Genomic DNA, 22360 nt, shown 5'->3' with positions numbered 1-22360 from the left:
AGCAGCAAAATAGATCAAGCAGCAAAATAGAAGCAGACATAACACTGCCATAATTAACATCAAAAGTATAAGACATTCTAACACAGTTCACAACACAACAGGCCGATAAGACAGTGCGCAAAAGTACAACAGACAACGACGACGATAAACCGAGAGGAGATGACTAAATGGGACCTAGAGCCTTCTGGAGGGCTGCATGCTCTGCCCTGGTCTTGATGTCTTGATCAACACTCCGCGATAAACCGCGTGCATGCTACATCAGGTGTTCATAAACACCATCCCTGGGCTTTGGCTTTGTGGTGCAGTATGGGCATCTGTACATTCCCCTCCTGAAGTAGGACGCCTTCCCCTTCTCCCTGATCTTCTGGGCTTCCTTCTCAATGAAGGACTCTTTGTTGCCGTCCTTCACGTCATCTCCAGAGTTATACTGCACACACAAATTAATTGCGCACACATTATGCATTCATATAGGCATTATGGAGCTAGAACACACACTTCTGATTCAGAATGATGCAATGAACAAACACCAAATTTTAATGAACAAACAAAGAAAAAATTCATGTACAGTAATCTAATTAAACAAACAACATTAAAACACTCTCTACATCAATTTCATTAAAAAGCCCACCAACATGCATTCATATAGTGCTTACGCTGAACTAAAATAGTTGGGATTACCTCATACGGTTCATCGTCGTCGTAGTCAGAGTCATACGGGCTCTTGAACCCAGTCTTGGCGAGCTTCCTCTTCATGCCTGCAGCTTCCTTTTCCTACAATATAAGTAATTCGATTAGTACAAACTATGTAATACATTATTCAAAAGGTCAAGCATTCAACAATGTGCTTCTAATTACATTCATAGTGCTGCTGCATCAGCCATCCTATTCTCTGCACTGGGTCTGTCATTTGTGCATTTCACTTATACAATCTTTTGTCAGGACATCCTTCATACAAAGATTTAATTGTCCTTTCAAAAAATCAAATTGTACTCTGTAACTATATGTTATGTATACACTTCTTTTGTCAGGACATGTGCTGGATGTCACAATGAAATTGGCCATGGACGTAATCAGCCAATATATGACTATACTGTAACTATATGCTTGTAATCAGCCAATATATGACTATACTGTAACTATATGTTGCATTGGTATTGACTTTACCAACAAAAACATGCGGTTCTTCATGTCAGGAAACCATCCATACCATAAAATTTGTAAGTATCACTTCATTATCTTTTCTTATCTGTTTGCATAAGACGATTCTCTCTGTTCTGTATTTTATATAGCAGAACATTGCACTATTGGGCTGCTCAGCCCCTGCCGTGCCCCGGTGAGGGGATAACCACAACAAATCTATCAACATATCCGGCACATAATAAAATCTAAGCACATGCAGCAATCAAGATCCCAATTCAAAACCTAACTCTCATTAAATCCTTACTAATAATCCCAATAAAATGCAAGAGAGGGGGAAGACCTATGCGAAATTTAGGAATAATGGGTGTTCGTATATATCAAGCACATGATTTAGGTGAAATATTTACTAATAGGAGAAAGATTCCGTTGATTGAAGCCAACAAAATGCAAAAGTTCGTCAACACATGCAAAAGCAGATTGTGTTCTGCTCTCTGAATATATGAAAGCAGAAAACCCTATCTAAATAATCTCCTGCTTATCAACGATAACTATGAAAGCAGGGGAACGGGAAGCATTACCACATCCACATGCACAAATCAAGATTGAAATTAAATAAATCCAAGTCTCAATATATAAATCTATGTAGCATTCAAGCACGAATCAACTATAAAAAACCAGAAAACCCCATCTAAAAAACCCACCTCATCGTCCGCAGCACCGCTCGAGACTTCCTGCTTCGGCACCTCCTTCTTCGGCACCTCCGCAGCGGCGACAGCGGTTGCGGTCGTGTCCTCCTGCTTCGGCAGAGGTACCTCCTTCTCTTCCGCAGCGGCGGCGATAGCGGTTGCGGTCGTGTCGACCTCCTGCTGCTTCGGCAGATCCGCAACGGCGATGGCGCGACGAGCGCCCTCCATTGGGAGACGAGGCGACGATGGAGACGGTGCGACGAGGGAGACGAAGTGGGAGACGAGGGAGACGAAGTGGGAGACGAGGCGACAAAGTGGGAGACGTGGGAGACGAGGCGACGAGGGAGACGAGGGAGACGAAGTGGCAGTTCCCTCTTTATATGATGTGACAGTTCCTGCAACGTCCCGTCCGCCACGTGCCGTCCGGGACATCTTACAAAAAAACAAATGGCATAGACACCTTAAAAAAACAAATGGCCCACTCGAACCTAGTCGGCACGAACCGGTTCGGTCGATCTTTGTGTCTCGCTCGAACCTGGTCGACCGAGCCAGTTTACTCTGCTCGCGCTCTGCCCCCCTCGTCGCCAAAGCTCGTCGGCCGCCACCACCTCCGCCGCGCCATGGTTTACGAGGATGAGAGTAGCAACGACCTATCGAGCCTGGACATCAGCTCTTCCTTGGATGGCATGATGTACCGGGTAATTTGTAGAGCTAGGGTTATGTTTAGGGTTTCGGTTTCTTCACATTGGGGATTTATCTCTGTTTCTTGGTTCTTCTTTAGATCCCTGCTAGCATCAACGACAAAGACTACATGGGCATCGAGAATTCTGCCCTGGATGTTTGCTTGGAGCATGGACTGCCGCGTGAGCGTCGTGTAGCATTGGAAGGATTTGAGACAGGGAGAAGATTTTTAGTGTGTGCTCAGCCGGTTAGTTCTATCTTCTTTAGTGTTAGACATGCATGGAGTTGCTTCTGTTTTTTCTATCTGGCTCAAAAGATTCAGATTGTCAGTGTTTACTACATCACTGTCATTGTTTGTTTAGCTCAAATATTCAGACTGTCAGTGCTTACAACATCATTGTCATTGTTTGTTTAGCTCAAATATTCACACTGTCAGTGTTTACTACATCATTGTCATTGTTTGTTTAGCTCAAATATTCAGACTGTCATTGTTTATTACAGCACTATCATTGCTAGTTTAGCTAAAAGATTTTGGCTTGTTACAACACTGTCATTGCTTGTTTATTACAGCACTGTCATTGCATGTTTATTACAGAATTCTGTCTTGTTATTTTCTGGTTATTTTGTATTGCTGAAGTACTGGTTATTTTGTATTGCAGCCACCTCAAAACTGTGGTTTTGTTGGTTGGATAGACGAAGAGTGGCCTCCCACAATGCAAAATGCATTGTTAAAACTATGGGAAATGTTGGAAGAGAGCAAGAGTGCTAGGAGGGATGATAATTTGGAGAATTCACTGAAAATTCACCACCTCACAGAGGAGAAAAGAAATCTTGATGCAAACTATGACAAACTAGTAGAAGATGTGAATCAACTGCTCAACTTGCAGAAGCTCAAGGCGGGGTCATTAGGACCTAGAAGGCAAACCATTTGAAGGAGAAGGACAAACTTAAAGATGAAATTTTGGTGCTCAACCTTCACATTGATGGTCTGAAGAAAGGAATTGAGAATCTGATTAAACACAGGGATGAGCTGAAGATCCAGATTGCTGATCAGTTGAAGGCATTGGAGAAGAACCAAGAGAAGTTGAAGATGATCAGGGACATTTCGGATGGATGAGGTGATCATATGAAGATGAAGTCCACTATGCTATGGTTGATGTGTTGTAGTGTTGCTGTGTTGCTCTTTTGTACCAATCTTGTAATGCAAGATGATCAGAATCTCTATATTATGTATGATTAAGTGACTCCACTATGCTATGTTTGTAACTGTACTATGCTATTGTTGGTGTATTGCTCTTTTGTAGCAATGTTGTAATGCAAGATGAGAAGAATCTCTTAATTATGAATGATTAAGTGACTTTATCTTTGTTCAACCCAAGTATGTTGATAGATTGGTTGATCTTACTTGTTGTATCTTATTTGTTCATAGATTGGTTTAAGTGACTTCTTATTTGTTGCAAATGTCTTTAAGTGCCCATGAAAAGAACTAACATGTTGCTATAAACAGATCATGACCATCAATCACACATAAAAAGGCATCATGACCACTAGTTGTTGATCTTATGGCATAGTTTGTTGAAATGGTCTCATATTTTGCATAATGGTGCATGTTGGAATGACAAACAATGTTGATTAAGGAAGTTTTCATCTTCCTTGTATGAAAAATTCATTTTTCATTTTTCAAGTGCCCGAAATGAGTTTTTTTGTGAAGGACCTACCATATATTTGTTTCAAAATTGGTCCAAATCATTTTTATAACATACTAGGACATATTTAATGTACAATTGACAAAATGGTTGGGTGTCAAAAGCTTTTATCCATCTCTCATGGAAAAGACAAATCTATGTCGAATCAGTTGGAAGCGGGTAAAATTTGAACTGCGGCTGCCTTATAGTTTGCTCTTTATTTTTTTCCAAAAATTATTTCTAGGTACACAAGTATCTATCTAATCATAGAAACACCAAAAGGTTTCCAAGATTCAACCACTAGGTAGGAACGGTCATGCCCGCCGTTTCGACCACATTTTGAAACGGACATGAAAAATTCAAAAACAAATCAAAAAAATGGAAAACCTTTACATTATGTCATCATATGTGATAAAGTTACCATGTAAAATAATAAACTTGTAATACGACAATTATTTTTAAAAAGTGTTCACACAAATGAGTTATCATGTGTGAAGATTCATGGCTTTCAAGCCACATGATCAATCTCATGGTCATATTCATGGCATAGTTTGTTGAAATGGTCTCATATTTTGCATAATGGTGCATGTTGGAGCGACAAACAATGTTGATTAAGGAAGTTTTCATCTTCCTTGTACGAAAAATTCATTTTTCATTTTTCAAGTGCCCAAAATGAGTTTTTTTGTGAAGGACATACCATATATTTGTTTCAAAATTGATCCAAATCATTTTTCTAACATACTTGGCCATATTTAATGTAAAATTGACAAGATGGTTGGGTGTCAAAAGCTTTTATCCATCTCTCGTAAAAAAGACAAATCTATGTCGAATCAGCTGGAAGCGGGTCAAATTTGAACTGCGGCTGCCTTATAGTTTGCTCTTTATTTTTTCCAAAAATCATTTCTAGGTACACATGTATCTATTTTATCATAGAAACACCAAAAGGTTTCCAAGATTCAACCACTAGGTAGGAACGGTGATGCCCGCCGTTTCGACCGCATTTTGAAACGGCCATGAAAAAATCAAAAAATGGGAAACCTTCGTGTCGCATCATCACATGTGACCTGTCAACTAGAAAAGAGATATAAATTTGAGTACCGATGTCTTCTTGAACTATTCGGTATGATTTTAACCATTATTTCTACAATGTTAATAAAAAAGAAAAAGAAAAAGTGTGCCTCCAAACCTCAAAAAACTAGTGAAAATTTTCCCTCCCACCCCACCAAAATTTCCCTCCACTCCCTCTCCCACTACCACGCGGGACCCACCACTCCCTCTCCCAGTCCCCTCTCCTTTCCACTCCCCACTACCCACGCGGGATCCATTCCACTCCCCACTCCCCTGCTCCGCGCCACCCCTCCCCTGCTCCACGCCGCCCCGCCCGTGCTCCACGCCGCCCCTCTCCCCTCTCCCCGATGACGACTACATCGACGACGTCGACGGCTACATCTACATCGACGACGACGGCTACATCTACATCAACGTCGACGGCTACGACTACATCGACGACGACAGCGGGTACATCTACATAATCAACAGTCGGCGACGATAGGTACCTCTCCGCTCGACCCATCTCCCGTTGATAGATCCCCCTCATGTGTTCTTCTAGGGTTTGATAGATCCCCCTCATGTGTTCTTCTAGGGTTCACGGGGCTGGATCAATTGGGATGGTTCGGTACATTCATGGGGTTAGGGTTAGGGTTCATGGTGTTAGGGTTAGATTCATGGGGTTAGGGTTGTAGTTGTCATGGGGTTGGATCAATGGGGTTGGATCATGGGGTCCTGCATTTGTGATGGGTAACAAATGGGGGTACATCCCCCACCCGGTCGATCTAGGGTTTGGATTCAGTCAATCTAGGAGCTCCTGGAGGTTCTTGTTCATGTTCATGGGATTTATTCCTAGTGGTTCGTTCTATCCCCCTCTGGTTAACTAGAGTTTCCATCAACAATACTTGCTTGTATCAGTAGCACTTGGAGAAGAAGCTACTAGGGTTGGTATCAACAGTACTTGCTTGCTTGCTCCTCTTCAATTTTCTTCCTTGCTTGCTTGTTTCTATCAGTAGCACTATGCTTGTTTCTATCAATAGCACTTCTTTTGCTTGCTTGCTTGTATTAGTAGCACTTATGCACTTTGCTTGATTGCTTGCTTGTATTAGTAGCACTTATGCACTTTGCTTGCTTGCTTGCACACTGCTTGCTTTTTATTCACCAAATGTTGGGCAACCAGTTGCTATGAATGCATATGTTTGCCTCCATTAGGGATACAGTTGAGTAATTACTTTGCTTATAGATGATTGCAGGTACATGGATAAAATTTGCTTCACATATATAGTTTTCTTCAACTATCAGTTTAGTACATTACTACCTCCTGTTTCACATGTTTTAATACTGATGCATTGCTACACTTGTATGTGCATGCTAGTCCAAGTGCTTCAATTTAGTTGCTTGCTTCAACTGTCAGTTTAGTACTGATGCATTAACTGTATGTGCATTGCTACACGTGTATGTGCATGCTGGTCCAAGTGTTTTACATGTATTAGTACTGATGCATTAACTACATCACTATATTGTTGATCCAACAAGTTTGCTAGCTTCACATGTATTACATGTATGTGCATGCTCGTCTAAATGCTTTCCTTTATTGATATAAGTGCATCATTTTACTTTATCCATGTTGTATCTGATTGTTGTTTATTCTATTTTGCAAGCACCACCTCAAGATCATCCATGTCAAGGATGACAAGGTCAAACTCAAGGCCAACCAGTGGTATGCAAGTTGCTCCTTGTGGTTATACTGTCAGATTTATAAAATGTGTCTTAATATGCTAAGTGAAATGTAATATGCTAAGTAAAATATCTTGGAGGCTGGTGATGTAAAATACTGTTAGATTTTATTATGCAAATGTATTGCTGTAATCTGAATTAGCTTGCTTAGCTGTGCATGTGTGCTGTTACTCTTCCTTAGCTGAATAAGTAGGATTAAATGATAATAAAATATCATAAGATATGTTTGGCTGTCTGTCCATGCATTCCAACAATTAACGTAATAATTATGTTTACTTTGCCTTGCAAAGATGAGCATCCTCTCACCGAGTACGAGAAGGTTAGGGCTAGAAATATGATGAGGAACAATCGGATATTCCAGTCCCTTGGCACTGATGCAATAGCGTCAATGATTAGGAAAACAAATGATGTACTAGAAGGTACAACTAATGGGGTTCAAGAAGGTAGTGGAGTTATCAGTGATGACCCAGAGTACAATCCTAAGGAGGATGAAGTTGTAGTGCACAAGACTGTTATGGTGCAAACTCTGTCTTGCTTGGAGGGTTCGGGTTCTTGTATGCTCCGTGTTTCCTTGTGCTCACATATTTATCTTGTGATCTAATTTTTTCTGTGCTATTTATACAAGGCACTGAAGACAGCCAACAAGAAGAGGAAGAGCTCAGAAGCATCTGCTGCAATGCCTCCAGGAAGGGTGATGGCCCCACCTCCAGGACAAACAAAGAGGATCCTGGAACCTGATGAACCTGATAGAGTCACCAGGCAGAAAGCAACTATGGTGGCTGCGACGGACCATCAGGAAAGTCCGCTGCGCATGGACTTTGAGAGCTTGGTGGAAATGCGTGATGAGTTTTTGTGAAGCTGTGCACCTGTGAAGTTGTCAATTATTTAAGTGATTGGTCATTCTGGTGATGAAACAATGTCTTGCTCTATTTGAACCTGATGAAGTATTTTATGAAGTTGTAAATTATTTAAGTTTTGTTTGGACTATTTTGTTTGGCACTAAAGTTAGTTTGGACAGCAAAAAGGCCGAGGCCCAAACAAGAAATAGACTAAGAAGGCTTGGGCCTAAAAAAAGAGTAGGCCAAGGCCCAAACTAGAATTTGTCTAAAAAAGCTTGGGCCTAAAAAAAGAGTAGGCCAAGGCCCAAACAAGAACTAGACTAAAAAGAGTAGGCCAAGGCCCAAAAGAAAAGTAGACTAATTAAAAACCTGCTGAGTAAAAGATTATATCCGAGAAAATAAAAGGCCAAATTATTGGGCCCGACCCATGTATACGACCGGAATGGACCGGGCTGAATCTTATTTACGACCTTTTCATTTGGTTATAATTCTGCCACGTCAGCCTGCCACGGTGGCTCTGACGTGGTGTGAGCAGATTGCTAGTGACCAAATTATTTGGTCGTTAAACCTACGACCTTCTGTTTGGTCATAAAATCCTATGACCAATTCAGAAAAAAGGTCGTTATAGTTCACTAAAGACCCTCAGCTTTAGACCTTTTGTTTTTGGTCATAAAAAGATCACAAATGGAAATCAATGACCATTCAGTGACCAATATTAAAGGTCGTTAGTTGACATATTTCTTGTAGTGGCAGCTTTGCCTTAGTTTTGATGTGGCGGACTTGTCGTGTTGTCGAGTTGATCTTGCATGCGGCCACCTTCTCTGGAGACTCCACTTCTGCCTGCTCCGACAACTCCTTGTACGGGTACATGCGGTGTCGAAATGCGAAAAGAGCAGGGAGAAGGGCGTGTTTTAGTCTGTCTTGATTTTCGATGGGTCAGGCGTGTATCCTACACAACTTTCATGATTTGCTTCCGCTTAGTGGAAAGCATATAGGCGGACATGACTACAAAACTTTCATGATTTGCTTCCGTTTCGTGAAAGCAGATAGGCGGACATGACTACAAAACTTTCCTGATTTGCTTCTGTTTCATGAAAAGCAGATAGGCGGACATGACTACACACAAATACCCCCTCCGTCCCAAAATAAGTGACTCAAAAATAAGTCTATTTTATACTAAAGTTATTACAGAGTAGAATCATTTTTGAATCACTTATTTTATTTTAGGACGGAGGGAGTACAAATTTGCGTTGGATGACTTATCATGTCTAAACACCTTGATCCGAACGTTTGCAAGCGTTTAAAGGTCCACGTTGGAGATGTTCTTAGCACATGGAGTAAATTGCCAAAAACTACCACATTTCACGCAACCGTGTCCAGTAGCTACCACTTTACGATTTTATGCGGAAAACTACCAATATTTTCCTAATCTGTGGCGACAAACTACCAAACTTCTTAACTGCCCGAATTAGCTCTTTTAACCATTTTTCTGGCAAGGCTGGCCCACATGTCAGGTGCCAGCATGGCCCCGCGCATTTCATCGAACAGCTTCAGCGCGAGCCGAGTCGGCGCTCACCGCGCTGCTCGCGGGCGCGGCTGGCGGCGGAGCCGTAGTACTCCCACTCCGGCTGCGCGTGCGCCTCCCCACGATGGTCGCGTCAGCCAAATCGCTTCAGCTGCCACCGCCGGACCTCGCGGTCGATTCCTTCGCCAGATTTTTCTTTGACTTCAGCCTGACGTATGTCGGCGCCGGGATGATCTGCTCGCACCTCGTCAACCTCTCTCTCCTCTTCGGTGTCGTCCTCTCCTGGGGCGTAATGTGGCCGCTCATGAGCAACCAGGAGGGGAAGTGGTACTCGGCGAAGGCGTATGCCAGCAGCATGACAGGCATGTACGGCTACAAGGTGTGTGTGTGTTGCTGAATTTTAGGTGTTCCTCAAGGACTAGCTCAGGCACAATGGCTTAAGCTGTCCCCTCCATGTCCAGGCCTTCCTCTGCATTGCGCTGCTCATTGGCGACGACTTCTACAACTTCCACAAAGTCATCCTCGTCACCCTCAAGAGCATACACGAGAAACCGCAGCGTGGCCGTCTCAACAGAGGTGAATTATAGTACAAGACTTGTTCGAGTTTCTTTGACCTTTTGTTACGGATGAACCATGCTGACATTGCATTGGCATTGTAGTGGCGGATGAGGACTCGGTGGCCATCGACGACCTGCAGCGCAACAAGGTGTTCAACAGGGACAACATCCCGGCGTGGGTGGCGTGCTCAGCGCTGTGGCGGTGGTGGCCATCCCGCTCATGTTCCGGGAGGTGAAGTGGTACTTCGTGGTGATTGCCTACCTGCTGGCGCCGGCCTCGGGTTCTGCAACGCCTACGACACCGAGCTCACCGACATGAACATGGGGTACAACTACGGCAAGGTGGCGCTGTTCGTGTTCGCGGCGTGGGCGGGGAAGGACAACGGCGTGGTGGCCGGGCTAGTCACCTGCGGGCTGGTGAAGCAGCTGGTGCTCGTCTCCGCCGACCTCATGCACGACTTCAAGAAGTTGCACCTGACGCTGACATCGCCGCGGTCGATGGTGGTCGGGCAGGCCGTGGGCACGCTTATGGGTTGCGTCGTGGCGCCGCTCACCTTCTTCCTCTTCTACGAGGCCTTCGACGTCGGCAACCCGGACGGGTACTGGAAGGCGCCCTACGCGCTCATCTACCACAACATGGCCATCCTCGGCGTGGAGGGCTTCTCGGCGCTGCCGAGGCACTGCCTACAGCTCTGCGCCGCCTTCTTCGCCTTCGCCGTGTTGGCCAACCTGGCGAGGGACTTCTTGCCGCGGCGGTTCGGGAGGTCCGTGCCGCTGCCCATGGCCATGGCCGGGCGTGGGGAGGCGCACGCGCAGCCGGAGAGGGAGTACTACGGCTCCGTCGTCGGCCACGCCGCGAGCAGCGCGGTGAGCGCCGACGGGGCTCGCGCTAAAGATGTTCGATGGAATGCGCGGGACCATGCTGGCACCTGACATGTGGGCCAGCCTAGCTAGAAAAACGGTTAAAAGAGCTAAATCGGGCAGTTAAGAAGTTTGGTAGTTTTTTGCTACATATTAGAAAAAATTTGATAGTTTTCCGCACAAAATCGTAAAGTGATAACTACTCGACACGGTTGCGCGAAATGTGGTAGTTTTTGTCAATTTACTTTAGTACACGGGAAGTTTCATTAGAAAAATCTCAGAATCACAAGGGCGTGCATATACAAGAAGAGCTGCCTGTGCTCCAAGGATCAAAATTCAGTCAACAGATTCAAAGCACGCTTCTTCGCCGGCACAAACATGGATTGGTCGCTCCGACGACAAACTACGAGCCATTTAATCTTCTTTACTTACTACCAAAGATTACGAGGGTGTTTGTTTCCAGGGACTTATTGGTTTTGGGACTTAAAAAAGTCCCTATAAGTCCCACCTAAACCAAACACTAGAGACTTATTGGGACTTATTATGGTTAATTGGGACTTATGAAATAAGACTCTCTAATATGAGCTTATTGAGACTTATTTTCTGGTCCATAACGCTCGCACCGCCTGCCCGGATCGCTCCAGGGACAGGACGACTCGACGCTCGCACCGCCCGCCGCCGGCCGCCCGCCCCGTCCTTGCCCGCCCCGTCGCCGCCCGGCCGCCGCCCCGCCGCCCGCTCGCCCCGACGCCGCCGCCCCGCCGCCAGCTCGCCCCGACGCCGCCGCCCGCTCGCCCCGACGCCGCCGCCCCGCCGCCCGCTCGCCCCGACGCCGCCGCCCCGCCGCCCGCCCGCCCAGCCGCTGCCTGCCCCGCCGCCCGCTCGCCCTGACGCCGCCGCCCCGCCGCCCGCCCGCCCAGCCGCCGCCCGCCCCGACGCCGCCCGGCCGCCGCCTCGTCTCCCTAGTTCATCTGCAGGTTCGCTAGTTCATCCACAGTACTCGACTTGATCGCTAGTTCATCTGCAGGTTCGCTAGTTCATCCACAGTACTCGACTTGATCGCTAGTTCATCTGCAGGTTCGCTAGTAAATATCCTGGTATGGTACCTACGTCTCAGCTTGATCGAGTACTGCATTAGGGTTGTTGAATTTTTGCTAACACATGTAGCAACTGGTATGGTGCAACATGGACTTATAAGTCCCCGTAAACAAACAGGTAGGAACTCGGGACTTATAAGTCCCTGTAAACAAACAGGTAGGGACTTATGACTTATAAGTTAGGACTTAAAAAAAGTCATAGGACTTATGAAACAAACAGGGCCTACGATTTGCGGTTCCTACTGGTGCTTGTGGAGCAGCTGCTGCACCCTGAGCTCCAGCTCCCGGATCCTCGGCGCCCACTCGCGCCTTATCTCTATCGGCCTCACCTCCCCCGTCACCGCCTCCCCCACGGCCTTCTCCTTCCGCCGGGTGGCCGCCGGCCGCGCTGCGCCGGCGCCCCTTTTGCTCCTCTTCTTGGCCTCCTTCGCGGCGGCCGCCCGCTGCAGCGCGCGCAGCACGTCCGACCCGCGCAGCTGCCCCCCGGCCGACTCCGGCGATGCGGCCGTCCGTCGCCCCGGCCCCAAAGGCGGCGGCTCCTCCTCCTCCGGCTCGTCTTCTTCCTCGTATCGCGCGTCCCCGAAGAAGCTCTCGTCGATGCCGTCCTCGTCGCCGCCGCCTCCGTCGTCGTCCCATGAGCGGTCCCCGCGCGCGCCTCCGCGGCGTGGCCTGGCCGAGACGGCGGTGACCGCGCGCGCGCGCCGGCGTGGCACGGGGACGGCGACCCGCGGGTGTGGGTGGGCGGGGAGGACACCGCAGCGTGCGGTGGAGAGCGTCGCGCATCGATGGTTGCTGGTGGCGCCCTGCATTATCTGCAGCAATAGCATAGCCCCTTGGCGCTCTCGACTATATGCAGAGCACTCTGTTTTATTTGCAGCCGCTCTGCTCCACGTCTCTTCGCTCGCTCTGAGTGCACTGGCATACAGACCAGAGCAAATGGCACAATGCAGAGTTCAGAGATCCAAGAAGAAACTCATGGCACAATGCCTAGCTCTGAGTCTGACGCAGCATGATAACAAGAACGAATCGTGCTTAAACCACCGAGAGATTAGAGTTTACAGATACATGTATTAGCTACACCCTACAAGACATGGCAAAATTGAGAATTCTGGGAATGAACACACGGCGTCTCGGTCTATGAACATGTTTGCTACGACGAGCCGCCGGCGACGGGCACGGCCTCGTAGAGCTTGGCGAAGTAGAACTGGGTGGAGATGAAGCCCTTGTTCTTGACGCGCCAGCCGGCGGCGCGGAGCGCCTCCTCGATGTCCTTCTCGGAGTGGAGGTAGGCGCGCGTGGCCTTGGACGGGCCCGGGAACAGCTCGCCGACGCGCTTCAGCACGTCGAAGTAGAGCGTCTTGGGCGCGAAGCTGATGACCAGCCGCTTCTCGGCGAGCGAGGCGAGGTGGCGGATCATCTTCTGCGCCTCCTCCCGCGGGTAGTGGATGAGCACGTCCAGGCACACCACGATGTCGTACCGCCCCTCCAGGCTCTCCAGGTCCCGCACCTCGAACCGCGGCATCCGGAACTCCGGCGACGACGACGCGGCGGCGGCCTGCGCCTGCCGCTGCGCCTCCGAGACCATGGCGGCGGAGATGTCGGACGCGAGCACGGACGCGCCGGAGGAGGCTAGTGGGATGGAGAGCGACCCCGTGCCGCACCCGGCGTCGCACACCGTGGCGCCGGACAGCGGCACGTCGGGAGCGTCCCGCAGCATGGCCAGCGTCGCCGCCACCGTCTGCGCGTGGCCCTCGCGGATGTCCAGCTGCACGCGGTTCACGTCGTCCGTCGCCGGGTCGTAGATCCGGCGCCACCGCTCGAAGCCCGTGGAGTTGAAGTAGGCGCGCACCGCCTCCTTGTCCCCGCCGCCCACCGCCTCCGCCTGCGCCTTGCGACGGCGCTCCGGGTCGGAGAGGGACACCGCGGCAGCGAGCGCGGCGGCCGCGGCCGCCGCGGCCGGCAGGGAGAGCCCCGGGAGGTCCGCGACCTCCGGCAGCGCCGAGGCGACGGTGAGGGGCCTGCGTTGCTGGTGAGTGCGGAGCTGGGACAGAGGGTGGAATGAGACGGACGGCGTGGGGGAGTGGACGCGGGAGAGCGGCGCGGTGGAGACGGCGGCGCGCGCCATGGTCGGTCGGAGCGTGGAGGAGCAGCTGAATCTTGTTCGAGTGGTTCGCGGGTGCTGGAGCTGGGGATTTTGGGGATAGGGTTTTTGTGGATAGCCCCTCAGAAGACTTACTATTAAGGATAGGTTCCCTGAAATTCTTGTGGACACTGGGCACAGCGCGGAATGCCACTGCCTAGTCTTTTTTTCCTGATGTTTCTAAAAAACTAGTTTTAACTTCTGTTTTTTATTGTTTTTATTTATTTATACTTCCAAATATTCTAAATATGTAAATATTTAAAATGTTCTTGACATATACAAAAATATGTACAATGTGTAACACAATGTAGACGTGTGTTAGAAAATAGAAAAACAAAAGAAAGAAAGAAAGAAAAAACGTTGTTTTTTTTTGCTTTATTTTATTTTTTATGCGTACAAATATTCTAAATACGTGTATTACAAAAAGCACTTTACATATTTTCTTGAAAAATGTTAGTCATGCCATTAAAAAAATGTGTATAGAAAAAATGTATTCGATGTATGCAAACAAATGTCAAATACTGTACAGTGTGCATGGAAAAAGTAGACATAAAAATATAACTTTTCAAGCTTGCTAATTGTACTCCCTCCGTTCCTAAATATAATTCTTTAAAGAGATTTCATTAGGTGACTACATACGAAGCAAAATGAATGAATCTACACTTCAAAATATGTCTATATACATACGTATGTAGTTTTCTAGTGAAACCTTTAAAAAACTTATATTTAAAAACAGAGGAAGTATATTTGAAAAAAATGTAACATGCATACAAAAACCATTCCAAATGGAAGTGTCACATGCCAAGTGCGTGGCACTTCGGCCTTGACTTTTTTCGATGACATTTTCAGTCGCACACAGATGGCAAATTCAAGTGACACATGGTAATTTTCTGTCAAAAATAAACATAAGCACGAAAGTTGGAGTGCTTGTCAACTAAAGTTGTCATTCTCACATAACTAAATTTGTCATTGTAAGCATTGGGAGTTATCATCTATAAAATATATATACACTATATATAGAAAAAGTAATAATCTTAAAATATATGTTTATTTTTTAATCATGTACTCCCTCCGTTCCTAAATATAAATCTTTCTAGGGATTCTACTAGAGGACTACATACGGATGTATATATAGACATACTTTAGAGTGTAGATTCATTCATTTTGCTTCGTATGTAGTCATCTAGTGAAATCTCTTAAAAGACTTATATTTAGGAACGGAGAGAGTATTTGTAAAATGTTGAACGTGTATATATAAAATGTTACCATGTATCGAATGTATAAGAAAAATATAAGATATGCACACAAAATTAGACAAAGATTTATACTTGAAAATAATAATCCTATATATGAAAATTTTATCCTGTACTTAAAAATGTTTTAGATGTATAAAAAAAATGTAAAAAACAATATACATCAAACCATTTATTCAGCAAAATGTGTATGAAAACAATAGACATCAAAACATTTATTCAGTAAAATGGTAAAATGTATTAAAAAAGATAAAAATAAAATAAATAGACAAAAACAGAAAAAAGAAACAACAAAACCGAAGTATATGAGTGCAAAATAAGAAAAGGCAACAGGAAAAATTGAAAACTGAGAATGAAACATAAAACCATAAAAAAGGAAAATATGTATGTATGAAAATTGAGAAAGAAACAAAAAACAAATGAAAATCAAGAAAACTGAGTAAATGAAACAAGAAACAAAAAATATAAAAAAGAAAGAAAAAGAAATGAAAAGCAGAACAAACATAGAACGTTACTGGGACGAGCCATGCGCGTTGTCGCTGCGTGGCTCTGCGTGCGATACGGATGACATCCTCAGAAATCCCTACTTGCCGTGTTCTACGGCAAATTTTCGCCGCTTCACACAGGGTGCTGCGCTAGCCGAATGACCGGGCAGGTCAATTTGATAAGTTCATTCGTTCCGGCTTGGAACATTCCCTTCTCCCGATTATATTTTTCCTGTTTCCTTTTTTCCTTCTATTCTCTTTTCACTTTTTTTTTTCTGTTTTCTAGTTTATTTGCACCTTTTTCAAAAAAGTTTTGGAAATTTCAAATATTGTTTGGAATTCAAAAATTTATTCCTGTTTACAAATCATGTTCACAATTGTGATAAATATTTGCTAATTTGTAATGCTGTTTTTGACTTCAAAATAAATTGCGATTTGTGAATATTTCTTTGAGATTAACAGAATAATTTTTTATTTTAGAAAATGTTCCCATTTTCAAAAAAAATTCACAAATTAAAAAATATTCCCCGTTCTATTTTCTTACAAAGTATTCATATTTTTCTAAAAAACTTGTTCTTGATTGTCAATTATTTTTTTGAAATTATAAAAAATGTAAATTTTTCAAGATTGGTTCATGAATGAAAAACATTATGTTTTCTGAAATTTCTAACGATGTTTATCAGTTATTCCCATTTTTTCGAAACTTGTTTGTGTTTGCCCAAAATTGTTCTCATGTCCCAAGTTTTGTTCACAAATTTTAAAAATGTTTGTGTTTTTGCAAACATGTTAGTTTTATCAAAATTTCTCGTATTGTTTGTAAACATGTCCCTTTATACAAATTTTGTTCAGAACTTAAAAAAATGTTCCAGCTTTTAAAATATGTTTACAAATTCTAAAATTGTCCGCAAGTTTGCAAAAATATTTAGAATTTCATAAAGAATTATTCAGAATTTTTAAGAAACTATAAAGAAAAGGAAAAATAATCGATATTACAGCTGTAGCAAGTTGTAAAATATTCCCGTCGCGTATTCACTATGAACACTTTTTGGCAGGAGTGTCTAGCCATCTGTGTCTAGTATGACGCGATCGTGAACTCTAATCCTAGCTGGCGCATATGTTTTTTTATTCCTTACTCCCCTCAGAGCTCCTGCGTGGACCCGTCAAGTCGGAGGACTGCCCTGTTCGAGGTCGTGACATTCTGCCGCAGAAGGCGGTAGATAGGATCTCCCGGTATACTCGTCATAAGCAAGATATAGCATTCATGGTATATGTTACGGAAGCATGTGAGAAGTGAACCCTTTTATTCAGGTATTGTACTCTCTGCCCAGAGTCCACTCTCGGAAAAGCTATTTGGACCAGTTCTTTTGGGGACTTCCCCAATAAACTCACCCCACTCCGCCGAAATATTTCAAAAAATGTTCATGTTTTGAAAAGTAGTTCATATTTAATTGTTGTTATAAAACGTTTGCATTTCAAAAATTGTTCAAAATTACCCAAAAACATGAAACTGAAAAATATTTTGAAATTTTAAAAAGATGATCGCTACAATAGCCTGATTTGCTATGGTGCATGACTCGATGCACTTTGTACCATGGGCGGCCCACCCAAGACGCGCCTTGTGGGGCAACCCTCCTACTTCCGGATATTCTATTTGGCTCCCGACGGCCAAAAACATTGTTCTTAATGTAAAAGAAAAAAAATCTATACATATCCATATTCATGTCAAATTGTTACATGCAAATGTTTAGATGCATGACCAAGAATTTAGATCTTGCAAAAATGAAGAAGTTGGACAAGAATTTTATTGACATTTTTCGTCTACTTAACATTGTTATTTTTCCGTTGGCAAGACAAACGAGACAATACTATTCCATTTCACATGAAAATTGGCATGCATGGTTTGAACACTAACATGAACATGTTCAAAGGAGCTGAGTGAGAATGTATTCCCTCTTGTGTTTATTCAAGTGGAGTGAAAGGTTTACATGCCTGTGAGGTCTACCTATGGCTTAGGAGCCGTTGATAAATGACCAAGATGACCCTTGATGAGATGAGGATGTAAAAAGGTGGAATGAGGTAATCTTCGGTCCTTAGAGTATGTGGTTTTGTAGTGGGTTTGGAGGAAATGTGAGGGAGAGTTTCATCTACCTTCTGAATGCTTTCTTCTTGGGCTGGTGCTTCTTTTCTTATTTGCCTTCACCTTCAACTTGATCTTTTATTTTCTTCCATTTCTTTGACCTGCTTTTTAGTTGCATTTCGTCGACTTGGTGATCGTAAAGACTTGCGTTGACTGTCCATACGGATGCCATGTAGGACTTAGGTGGGACCTCCGATATAGTTAAGTCATTCCCCCAATATATGTTACTGTATAAAATATTACAGATGGACAAATAGTTGGCCGCAAAGAATACCAAAAATATGAAGCAGAAAATGAAAAAGACCCCCTCGCGGGCGACACGGGAGAAGCCGACGATCGCCGCCAGCGTCTCGCCCCGTGCCTGTCCTCCCCTCCACCGCCGTAGGTGGTCGGCGCCGGGCTAAGCCCGTGCGTGCGACGCGGTGGCGGAGGGCCTCTCCCCTCTCCCCCGGATCCATGGGTGGCGCGGGCGCTCAGTTCCGCGGCGGCGCGGCCCCCACTTCGGCGCACGGCGGCACGACGTCCCGGCGGCGAGCCTGTGGTGGTGCCGATGGGAATCGGCCGGATGCACAGGGGACGGCGGTGGTCGGGGTGGCGACCGCATGGTTGGGTGGCGGCGCGCCCGTTGGTCCGACCGGTTTCAATATCGGATCTGGTGACTACCAGACGACGCGAGGGGTGGCGGCGGCCTGGCGTGGCCGTCGATCTGGACGCGGTGGTGTCGGTGGCTCTTTGCTGGCCTGCCGGAGCTTCAAGGGTATCTTCGTCTCCGACCCGATCTGCTCCGGTTCGTGCTAGATCCGGTTCAGGGAGACCCATCTTCCGGTGTTGGCTGCATGGATCTGGCGACGACGACTGGATCCTTTTGGTCTAGTCTTCGACAAAAAAGGCGGTGATCCGTTTACAAAAGCTGGATGGAGGTTCTTCGAACGGATCGCGGGATGTATATACAATCAAAAATCAAATTGTATTTCCCGAGATACAAAGAGCATCACTCTGCTAGCTTCCAGTTCCATATGTGCGTGTTTTGCCTATAAAAACAGCATCAATCACCCTTCTCTCATCCGGGCACCACCTGCACACCGTCACTTATCGAGGTAGATAGCACCATCTTCCTAGCTACCTGCAACCTGCCTAGCAAAGCCACACCCCTTGATACGGACCTATGATCAATGGCTGCGTCGGCGCTCAAGATGGCGGCCATCTGCGCCGTGCTGCTGGTCATCCTCCTTGCCGGCGCGGGGCAGCCAGCGATGGCCTACGTCCACGAGGCAGCCTGCCCTGGCACCGCGACGCCATGCATGCCTCGCAAAATGCGCTCCTCTGTGCCACGAGGGTGCGCAGGTTATGTGCAGCAAGCTCTGCGGCCTCACGCCGTGAGGGCTCGACGGGGTAGACCAGGCCTGCGTCAACCACTTCGTCTCGTCTTGCAGAGTAAAATCTGAAATAAACCTTGTCTTCGTTTGGTATCTCGGAATCAAAGTATCAAACCTCCAACTTCCAATCCCTGAAATCCACACCCCCATCTCTCAAATCCCGGTCGTCAGAGCCCCTAAGCCCATATTAAGAGTGGGATCAGTGACGTGGAACCCCGGGCGGCAGAGTTTGCTGATTACTTGCGTCACGTGTGTTCAGCCCCACCCCCAAACCCTCTCTCTTTTCACAGCAGATTCTGCACTTTTCTGACAGCAAATAGAGCTCTAAAATCCTGCACTTTTTTAACAGCAAATATGCTCTGAAATCCTGCATTTTTTGACAGCAAGTAGAGCTCTAAAATTTTGCCTTTTTTGACAGTAAATATGCTCTGAAATCCTGCACTTTTTTACAGCAAATATGATCTGAAATCCTGCACTTTTTGACAGCAAATATGATCTAAAATCCTGCACTTTTTGACAGCAAGTAGAGCTCTAAAATTCTGCACTTATTTGACAGCAAGTAGTCCTCTTAAATTCTGCACTTATTTGATAGCAAGTAGTGCTCTTAAATTCTGCACTTTTTTTTTACAGAAACCACACATCCTGCACTTTTTGACAGCAAGTAGAGCTCTAAAATTCTGCACTTATTTGATAGCAAGTAGAGCTCTTAAATTCTGCAGTTTTTTTTACAGAAACCACACATCCTGCACTTTTTGACAGCAAGTAGAGCTCTAAAATTCTGCACTTATTTGATAGCAAGTAGAGCTCTTAAATTCTGCACTTTTTTTTTTACAGAAACCACACACAAGAGCAGAGGGAATAAATATTTTGACAAGACCAGGTTGCAATATTACACTTGACCACAAAAGAACAGAGTAGCAGAAACACATATCCAGTACATGACCAAAGAAGCACACATAACCAGGGATTGAAACTATTAATAGGAACTAGCATACACTAACTTTAGCATCCAAAAGGCAACTCCATAAGCAGAACTCCATCCACCATAAGCTCCATCTCTTTTGGATCCAAGCAAACAGCCACAGTACTCCCTGTTGGCCCAGACCACGCCGTCGAGTACTTTCCGACGACGACGACGAACGACGACGACCGCGACACAGTGTAAAGCTAGCTAGATCAAGCTAGCAATCAGCCGGCTGTACAAGCGCGTACGTGCAAAGTCGCTGCTGTACGAGTCGTCAAGGTATACAAGCTGATGGCAAAACAGGGTCGTATCGGTCCTGTGGATTTGTATTGATTTGATCTCTTGCGGCTTGATCTATTACAAGGGGTATACTACGTGTGTGTGTGTAGCAGCTAGAACCGAATAAGCTATCCTACTCGGATACATATTCTAATCCTAATACTACCAGGTGACTGCTTGTGTACAACAAGCACAAACATCAATGTCGTGGTTATTCCTAACAATCACCCCCCTAAACACGACGTTGTTACGTCACAACTCCGACGCCGATCCTTCTCCGCATTTCCAAGAACTTCTCTCGATCCAAAGCCTTGGATAACATGTCCGCCAGCTGGTCATCGGTGCAATTGTAGTTGACCTTCGTCTTCTCTTCTTCCACACAGTCCTTCATGTAGTGATACATCGTATCAATATGTTTGCTCCCGTCATGCCGCACTCGATCCTCGCATAGAAAAAATATAGACTCGCTGTCAACATTGAGCACCACTCGTTTCGGATCTCGATCCATGTGATCACCGTGTAGCCTTCCTAGCCACACACCTTGACACTCTGCTTCGTTTGAAGTCGATCTCATCACTTTCTGCTTTCGTGATAGCCAGCTTACTATGCATCCATCAACGAAATATGCCATGTCCGAGATACTCTTACGGTCATCAACGAAATATGCCACGTCTGAGATACTCTTGAGCTCTGATACCAATTGTTGGCCCAGACCCGACGCCGAGTACTTTCCGGCGACGGTGACAATCGACGATGAAGACAAACCACTGGCTGAACTCGACGAAGTTCTTTACGTCGCGACACACTATAGTGCAAAGCTAGCTTGTACTAGCTAGTCTGCTCTTGCTCGATCATCTGGGAAGCGACACCAAGATCACACGTACGTACACAACAACCGTGACTTGATTACTTCCTTGCCGCCGGCCGGAACACACGTACGAGTACGCACGAACTGATCTCGTATAGTAGCTACTCACGCGCAGAAAAAACTCGGCTGATTGCCACAGGCACCTATCGTGCCTGATTTTCTTTATTGATCTTAGCTCACGATCTTGGCGAGCGTAACTGCTAGAGCCCTCACCTTCTCTCCTTGAGCCCAGCGCCTGCCACTGAGCCCGCGTGAGCATGACATGCTCATCGTTCCCCGAGACTGTACCGCATACGCTCGTCATGAGCCTTGTAGCGTCCGACGAGATCATCAATGGAGAGTGTCGCGAGATCGACGCACTGCTCAATCGCCGTGACAATTTGCAGGTACCGGTGAAGAGCCGCGCGCAAGAACCGACGGACAACCGAGGCCTCCGTGAGGTTTTCTCCAAGTGCGCGGATCCGATTGACGAGAGTAGCAACGCATGAAGCGAACACGTCCACGGACTCATTGTCGCCCATGACCAAAGTCTCATAGTTCCTTAAGAGAGTTTGGAGATTGGCTTGCTTGACGCGGTCGTGTCCCTCGAACATGAGCTCCAAGGTATCCCACACCTCCTTCCCTGTTTCTTTGGCGATCACGTGTTGAAGGACATCCATCGGCATCACCGAATAAATCGCCGACGCCGCCTGCCGATCCTTCCGATGCTCAGCTCCCTCCTTCTTGAAAGCGTCGCCTCCTGGATCGACTGCATCCCACAACACGTTGGCGCGGAGACCACACTCCATCAGTGCCTTCCAGACCCCAAAGTTCTCGCGGTCAAATCGTGGGTACGATGAACTCGCCGGAGCAGCAAATACTTTAGCCGCACCGGAGTATGCCGCGAGCTGCTTGGTCTTGTCGTTCTCCGACATGATCTTCCGTTACTAGAAGATCAACCTCGCTCTGATACCAATTGTTGGCCCAGACCACGCCGTCGAGTACTTTCCGACGACGACGACGA

At 46.1% G+C, this 22360-nt stretch overlaps 2 protein-coding genes and 1 pseudogene across 2 annotated transcripts; 1 reads left to right on the top strand and 2 right to left on the bottom strand.

Annotated features, from left to right (window-relative positions):
- Nucleotides 1-9464: 9464 nt before the first annotated feature.
- On the top strand, nt 9465-10830 carry LOC123408058 (annotated as a pseudogene).
- A 987-nt stretch (nt 10831-11817) lies between these two features.
- On the bottom strand, nt 11818-12775 carry LOC123408469. The gene has a single exon (XM_045101573.1). The coding sequence runs from the start codon at nt 12680-12682 to the stop codon at nt 12095-12097; it is 588 nt and encodes a 195-aa protein (XP_044957508.1). The 5' UTR covers nt 12683-12775; the 3' UTR covers nt 11818-12094.
- Nucleotides 12776-12868: 93 nt separating this feature from the next.
- Nucleotides 12869-14239, bottom strand: LOC123408468 (magnesium protoporphyrin IX methyltransferase, chloroplastic). Its single transcript, XM_045101572.1, has one exon. It carries the CDS (start codon nt 13978-13980, stop codon nt 13006-13008), a length of 975 nt encoding a protein of 324 aa, XP_044957507.1. The 5' UTR covers nt 13981-14239; the 3' UTR covers nt 12869-13005.
- Nucleotides 14240-22360: the final 8121 nt, after the last annotated feature.

Source organism: Hordeum vulgare, chromosome 7H (assembly GCF_904849725.1).
Source record: "Hordeum vulgare subsp. vulgare chromosome 7H, MorexV3_pseudomolecules_assembly, whole genome shotgun sequence".
In the NCBI taxonomy this organism is placed as follows: domain Eukaryota; kingdom Viridiplantae; phylum Streptophyta; class Magnoliopsida; order Poales; family Poaceae; genus Hordeum; species Hordeum vulgare.
Note: the sequence above shows the minus strand (reverse complement) of the source record. Positions and strands in the feature narration are given on the sequence as shown.

Excerpts from the sequence above, each read along its gene's own strand:
- LOC123408469 (XM_045101573.1), bottom strand. The coding sequence starts at position 12,682 with ATGCTATTGCTGCAGATAATGCAGGGCGCCACCAGCAACCATCGATGC.
- LOC123408468 (XM_045101572.1), bottom strand. The coding sequence starts at position 13,980 with ATGGCGCGCGCCGCCGTCTCCACCGCGCCGCTCTCCCGCGTCCACTCC.